The sequence below is a fragment of the Kryptolebias marmoratus genome, linkage group LG8, assembly GCF_001649575.2.
Source record: "Kryptolebias marmoratus isolate JLee-2015 linkage group LG8, ASM164957v2, whole genome shotgun sequence".
Lineage (NCBI taxonomy): Eukaryota > Metazoa > Chordata > Actinopteri > Cyprinodontiformes > Rivulidae > Kryptolebias > Kryptolebias marmoratus.
Window position 1 is genome coordinate 11,091,258 of NC_051437.1, and position 7,138 is coordinate 11,098,395.

Sequence of the window (7,138 nt, forward strand, 5' to 3'; positions counted from 1 at the left end):
AACATAATTTCCACATGTCCACATATAATGAAATTGCTGCAAACCACATGTAAATTCATGTTTTTTACACCTTAATTGAACCTGTTTTACACTGTAAACATGTAAGTTTGTGAGGTTTGTTCTTTCTTTAATAATGATAAAAATTAGTTTATATTATTGTGAGAAGGACTCATTAGGACTCATTAGTATGATTAGTTCAGTTTTATTCATTTAGTATGATTAGTTCAGTTTTATTCATTTCGAAACAAAAACTAAACAGAAAGAAAATGCACACTATTAAGAGTAATACAGTCAGTGATATGATCCTGTTAAAACATGAAATATTTAATAGTTTTTATGTGTGATGTTTCTTCATTATAACTTTAGGTGAATCTATGGGTATATTAGTGTTTGTATTGTTCGTTTGGTGTGGGTGTGAGCTGTGAATTGTTAGTTTTAATCGATATTAAAAGTTGTTTCGGCGGCGGAGGGCGGGACGGACACCGAGTCAAAGTTGACCGGGGTTTGTCTTTAGTGCAAAGCCGAAGAAGAGAAGAGTGGAGTCCCATCGAGCAGCGGCGCCTCTTCCCTCTTCCCCGGATCCTTTCAAAACTCCCTCCCGAACCTCTCCCCTTCTACCCTTGCCACCCTATCCACCCCTCCCCTGAACGCACCTCAAGCTCACGGTTCGGGTAAGACCTCCAGAAATTCAGCTTTTTTCTGTGTTTCTCTTCTCTCCCCCATCTCTGCTCAGAGTGAAGGACGGAGAGAACTCTGCACCGTAGGCCGCGGGACGCGACTATTTCCTGGAATGGACGATGCTAATGCTAGCGCGCTGAATGGAAAATTACCTATTTAACTACATGGCTGCCCCATGTGTTGGCTGCTGCCCGCTGGGCTTTAAAGGAAACGTAAAGACGGAGTGATTTAACTGATTTGTCCAGCCTGTTCTTTTCCGTGGCGAGCAGCGACGATTTTAGAAAGTTACGGCAGAAGCGTCTCGGTGCTAATTTAGCTTCCCAAATCATGTTTCCGTGATTCTCAAATTGGAGTGTGCTTACGTTGTGGAGTGAGCGCTGTTATTTTTTATTTTATATATTTTTGCCGTCCGCTCACTTGTTTATACCCAGCTGCCGCGAAGTGCCCAGAGAGTGTAGGTAGCATGCTCAAGAGGTCCTGGGAAGAAATAAGAAGTTACGTCGCCACAGCTGCTCTGTGTCAGGAAGTAGACACGGCCTCGGGAACACAGTGGGTCATTGTGTCAGCGAGAATGAGTGGAGTCGGGCCAGAATAACGTGAACTACTGAGCTGAAAACCCCTCATTCTTTCTAATGTTGTGTAAAGTGCAGGGCAAGGAGCTCGTCTGGGAGATGTGAACTGCCTGCATCACTCCATTGATCTGCTCTGACTGCAGCTTTTTTCCTTTTTTTTTAAGTAAACAAAAGCTTCGCTGTTTTTACAGTAACTACACTTTCAGTCCCTGAGGTTTTTATTTTTCCACTCCCTCTCTCTTTCTCTCTCTTGCAGACGTTTCAGCCAGTAACCAAAAAAAACACTCCTCTTCTTGGCCAGTGTGGTGTGTGTGGACTGAACAGCAACAAACATGGAATCGAGTCTGGTTGAAGGAGGACTTAATGTCACCTTAACCATCAGGTTACTCATGCATGGGAAGGTGAGCGGGACTGCAGCCTCTGCACACACTGCTTCAACTTCAGCCCAAACTTTTGTACCAAAGGCTTCTTATTTGTTTTCGGGGGGGGGGACTATGTGCAATAACAGTTATCAGCTCTATGTATTGCAACTTCAGTGAAAGGTGTAGGAATGCTGACCGTGAGTTTCTTTAATGCGTCCCTGGAAGAATATATTTGATTCTGACTGTGCGAGCATCCACTTTAGCTTTGAAACCCCACGGTACGGGTGCTTTCGTAGACGTCAGCTGAGGGAACACGCGTAGCCGTGAGCGAGGAGGAATTTATACGTAGCAAGCTTCAAATGCAGTTGTCGCATGAAGGTCACGTGCTTTATCAAGAGAAGTAGAAACGTTTTGATGGGTTAGGTTCATATCAGGTACCAGGGTGTGAATCCGGTTCAAATTCGGACTGCTTACCAAACTAATGGGTTTTTTTTATTTGCCTCGAATGAATGAAAATCTCATTGCATCTTTTGCAGACGCGTCCTGTGACCAGTTCGCAGTAGAGGCATAAGATATTGAAATAGTCTTAAGGGTACATTTTGTAAATTTTATGATGTACCGAAGCAGTTTAGATGGAGCTTGACGTCACCCGCGATATACACCAACCATGCGATCAGTAAAAACTGTAAGGTTAGCCCAAGCACCAGGCCTGGTGATGTACTTTCGACTATCCACAACTTTTCATACTGAAAATGTGAGCTACCTTTAGGAAATCTAACAGAAACGGACTAACCTAATGTGAAGAGATCAGAACTCACGCAAAGACGGTGCAGGGCTGAATCTGCTGCAAATCCTCCGGTGCCATTCTTGCCACCCTTTGTCCCAATCATCATTTTATTGTTTTATCTCCCTGATTAATGATAATGGGCGGTAAATGATAAAAGATCTCCTTATCTCTTTTGTCCCTGCTTTCCAGAGCGCAAAAACTTGTCTTTTTGCGTCAATAGAAAAACAATCATTGCAGAAGCAGTGTATGTAGTTTGTCCTCCAGCGTCAAGCTGACAGCTCCCTATAAAGGGCAGTCTGCAATGAACATTTCAGAAGGAGTTTGGAGTTCTTAGAGTCCACATACACAAAACTTAAGCAAACTATGAATTGTTTCTAATCGGATGCCAATATTTAATATTTGGTTATGATGCTAACAATCACCGAAGGAGCCGATTTGTATCCCCGATCGTTGGAACAACGTTTTTCTTTCTCTGTGCTGAATTCTTTGCAAGCTGGTGGAAGGCGTTTTGCAACCCTGTGCTTTAACTGGAATCCTTCTGATCGTGCTGTCAGACCTGGCAGCTGAAGAGTTGCAGAGGTTCTCCCACTCTGGTTAGGAATCTCCTGGGCACCGAAGGAGTACAGAGGCCTCGCTGCCCTTTCCCTCGTGCCGTGGGAAGAAGGAACAGGTGGGCCTGGCAGAAGGGCCGCAAGGACTCCTACACAAGCTGTCAGGCGTTACGCTCGATTCGAGAGAGCCAGCGCAAACGTGAGGCTCACTTCTACTGACTGAATAAATTAACTTCGTCTCTTCGGCCTGTTGTTTCTTATAGCAACAGAAGCTTCCAGTACACATGGAGATCTCGCATGTCACTTATCAGCAATCAATGGCATGATTTGTAAATAAATTTTTGTTTAAAACAAATTTCAATACACCCAGAAGCATGAAAATCAGCCGTTTTCTATCTGATTTATCTTTAGATACATCATAAAAAGTAGGAGCTATGAAGTTTTCCTTCTGCGCCACGCTGTAAGAAAGTTGTAGCGTGACGTACTGTTTGATGTTGCTCTCACTACCTGTCAAAGCTGAGGCAGAACCACGCAGCTCTGTCTGCAGATCAGGGGAAGGGGTGTGAAACTGCATGAATCAGATCATGATTTTAAAATCCGACTTTCTGTCACTCAATCCTTGCAGGATGAGAGGAATGAGAATTTGGGGGAGCGTGGAAAATGGGAGTCCTTGTTGCTAACGTGCATTTTTGTTCCTTTCTGCAGGAGGTCGGAAGCATAATCGGCAAGGTAAATGTTTTTTTCTTCCCACTGGAATGATGCTATCTGCTCCTCATTCCTCTGTGTTTTTTAATCTTGCACATCTTTTGCTTTCTCCGCAGAAAGGAGAGTCAGTGAAAAAGATGAGAGAAGAGGTAAATGTTTTTTTTTTCATGCTGAAACAGGAAGGAACTTGTTCGTAAATGCTTTGCTGTCAATTCAAGCGTTATGAGATAAGAAAACAAACAACTGATTTGATTGTTTTTGTTTTCATTCCTGTCTGTGCAGAGTGGCGCTCGCATCAACATCTCAGAGGGGAACTGTCCGGAGAGGATCATAACCCTGGCGGGACCCACCACCTCCATTTTTAAAGCCTTCTCCATGATCATCGAGAAACTGGAGGAGGTTCGAATAGCCTCCCTGCATCAGTATCAAAATGAAGCAGTTGAGATCTAGATTTCTTTTTTTAAAATCCAGTTGTTGTGCCATTTTATCTGCAGGACATCAGCAACTCGATGACTAACAGCACGGCCACCAGCAAACCGCCAGTCACCATGCGTCTCGTTGTGCCTGCCAGCCAGTGTGGCTCACTCATTGGCAAAGGTGGCTGTAAGATCAAAGAAATCCGAGAGGTTTGTCACCCCCTTCGCTTGATGTTCGTGTGACGTTTTGGATCCGAGTCTTACCCAGAGCATGGGATAACCGTGTTGTCTTTCCGTAGTCAGCAGGAGCTCAGGTACAAGTAGCAGGGGACATGCTGCCCAACTCCACAGAGCGTGCCATCACCATTGCAGGGACCCCACAGTCCATTATCGAGTGTGTCAAGCAGATCTGCGTCGTCATGCTGGAGGTAGGAACGGCGATTGCGTCGTTAGCAGGGATGTCCCGATCAGATCAGTTGCATTGATCCGTAACTAATTAGCTGGAACAGTCAGCTGGGCTTTTACGTTGCGTCAGCCGCGCTACAGTGCAGCCGTGATATGACACCAGTTGTGACGTACAGGCCTGCACGTTTTTCTAACAGACCACCTGCACGCTGCCACAACATGGAGGCCACAGATGCCATAACAGTCACATGTACCGCTACAGAGTTAAACAACGCAGTACTCGGCTCAATCACTTCTCTCTCTTCCTCTCCTCCCACCTCTTTTCCACCATTCTCCTGCGCTGTCAGTCACATGACACAGCACTGAGATGTAAACGCTGGATATCTGTGCTGAACAGTAGCCGAGCTGAAGAGGTGGTTGTAATGTTGGAAAAAATGAAAGCCAGTGTGGAAAGTCTCTGTGGCGACAGAACCAACTCAGCTTTACTTTTGCTGGGGAGGTGTTTTTCCTGTGTGGAACATTTTCTGATGATTGTATATAAGCTGTCGTTACCTGATAGCATCATGGCAGCTAGCAGCACAGTGAGGTAACGTGTTTTTAAAGCACCTGAAGCCTATTTCAGAGCATTCCACTGACATGAAGTTGGCGCTCATATTGTTCACGAGCAACATCATGAATGGTGATGTCTATTCAGTCTGGCTGAAGGAGTACGAGGAGCTACTCTCAATGCTGTCTGTGATTACAAGGAAACACATCTGCAGCCGTGGAGCAAGTCGCAAAAATAATGGAAGCATCAAACTGAATCATTATCATTACCCTTATTTTTAAGTGGCTTTGATCAGCATCAGGGACAAAAAGATCTTGATCAGGACATCCTTAGTCATCAATGGTCTTGATGCTCAGCATCACTTCAGAATTTATTAATGAATGTTTGTACTTTTTTTTCAGTCTCCACCGAAAGGAGTGACCATCCCGTACAGGCCCAAACCCTCCGGCTCTCCGGTCATCTTTGCAGGTGGTCAGGTAAACAAACACAAGCACTTGTTCGAAGAGCCAAAGCGGTCAGAAGCGTTTAGTTATCCGTGTTATGACCCCATAGGAGCTGGTGCGCAGCGTATAGCATGTCCAACTTTGTTCTTGTCACACACTAAGAGCAGAGGACAGGTGGATGTTTGTGTACGCTGTGGTGTCACTCTGCCACTCCCCCTCCTGAGTGCTGTTCTCTCCTTGCAGGCTTACGCTGTCCAAGGGCAGCACGCCATTCCACAGCCTGATGTAAGTGAAGGGCCCTCTGTAAGTGATCCAATATATTTGCAACTTCGGTCCTGGGAAGCCATGCCATTATTTGATTTATATTTATTTATTTTTCCTGCACCCTTTTCTGATCAGCACCTCCATTTTCCAATGTCAAAAAAAACAAACAAACCCATAAACCCAGAATGAAACGAAACTTTTTTTTTTTACCCTTTTATTCTACATCAGAGGTCTCATGTTACATTTCACCACTTCTGCTCATCATCACTGTAACTTCTTACAAACGGGGGAATTGCAACATTTTAAGTTAGAAGTACATTTTCCATTTTTTTCCTGATTTTATTTTATTTTTTTCTTTCCCTGTGTGTTGCTTCTGTGTCCTTCCCCTGATTGTTTCAACAGCTCACCAAACTTCACCAGCTGGCCATGCAGCAGGGCCCCTTCCCCATTGCACACGGTAACCAGGGCTTCCAGGGTAAGGTGAACATGCTGCGGACTGGGATTTTTATTTATAGTTGGTGTCTATTTTTTTATTATTTCCTCTCATCGGTGGTTTGTTTTTATTTATAAAGCTGGAATGGATGCCTCTGCACAAACTGGCTCTCATGAGCTGACCATTCCAAACGATGTAAGTCACTTGTTTTATCACTCTGTTTTTATATTTTACTTGCTTATACTTTGCAGAGAAAGGTGGCTTTGTCAGAGGTATTTATTTTAAAATGATTTATTTTTCCTCTTTCTTTCTTTCTTTTTTCCTCCCAGCTTATCGGCTGCATCATTGGTCGTCAGGGCGCAAAGATCAATGAGATCCGTCAGATGTCAGGGGCTCAGATCAAGATTGCCAACCCGGTAGAGGGCTCAACTGACAGACAGGTTACCATCACTGGCTCCCACGCCAGCATCAGCCTGGCTGAGTACCTGATCAATGCTCGGTAAGAACCAAGCTGCAGGCCACTGCTGCATGTCCGTCACACGACTGTTTGCTGTGTCAGCCGTCGGGTTTAATTGATAGGTCAGTTTTCTTATCATATGTGCAGTTAGCCGGGTTTACAGGTGCTGGTCATAAAATTAGAATATCATGAAAAAGTAGATTGATTTCAGTAATTCCATTTAAAAAGTGAAACTTGTATATTATATTCATACATTACATATAAACTCATATATTTCAAATGTTTATTTCGTTTAATTTTGATGATTACAAATGACAACAAATGAAAATCTCAAATTCATCATATCAGAAAATTAGAATATTATTGAAGACCAATAAAAACAAAGGATTTATAGAAATGTTGGCCAACTGAAAAGTATGAACATGAAAAGTATGAGCATGTACAGCACTCAGTATTTAGTTGGGCCTCCTTTGGCCTGTATTACTGCAGCAATGCGGCGTGGCATGGAGTCGATCAGT

The 7,138-nt window shown here is 43.9% G+C and overlaps 1 protein-coding gene across 3 annotated transcripts in view; it reads left to right on the top strand.

The window, feature by feature from the left end:
- The first annotated feature begins 501 nt into the window (after positions 1 to 501).
- LOC108232128 (poly(rC)-binding protein 2) overlaps positions 502 to 7,138 on the top strand; it is an 11,222-nt gene continuing 4,585 nt past the window's right edge. Inside the window, exons 1-12 of one of the 3 annotated variants that reach the window (XM_017409729.3) lie at positions 502 to 671; positions 1,507 to 1,651; positions 3,656 to 3,679; positions 3,772 to 3,804; positions 3,938 to 4,054; positions 4,150 to 4,281; positions 4,371 to 4,499; positions 5,425 to 5,499; positions 5,710 to 5,769; positions 6,133 to 6,205; positions 6,303 to 6,358; positions 6,493 to 6,662. In XM_017409729.3, coding sequence (XP_017265218.1) covers positions 1,583 to 1,651; positions 3,656 to 3,679; positions 3,772 to 3,804; positions 3,938 to 4,054; positions 4,150 to 4,281; positions 4,371 to 4,499; positions 5,425 to 5,499; positions 5,710 to 5,769; positions 6,133 to 6,205; positions 6,303 to 6,358; positions 6,493 to 6,662 — 938 coding nt within the window. In that variant the 5' untranslated portion in view covers positions 502 to 671; positions 1,507 to 1,582. Of the gene's footprint in view, positions 672 to 1,506; positions 1,652 to 1,746; positions 3,150 to 3,655; positions 3,680 to 3,771; positions 3,805 to 3,937; positions 4,055 to 4,149; positions 4,282 to 4,370; positions 4,500 to 5,424; positions 5,500 to 5,709; positions 5,770 to 6,132; positions 6,206 to 6,302; positions 6,359 to 6,492; positions 6,663 to 7,138 lie in introns of those variants that run through there. The other 2 variants (XM_017409730.3, XM_025004474.2) reach the window with 2 other exon arrangements.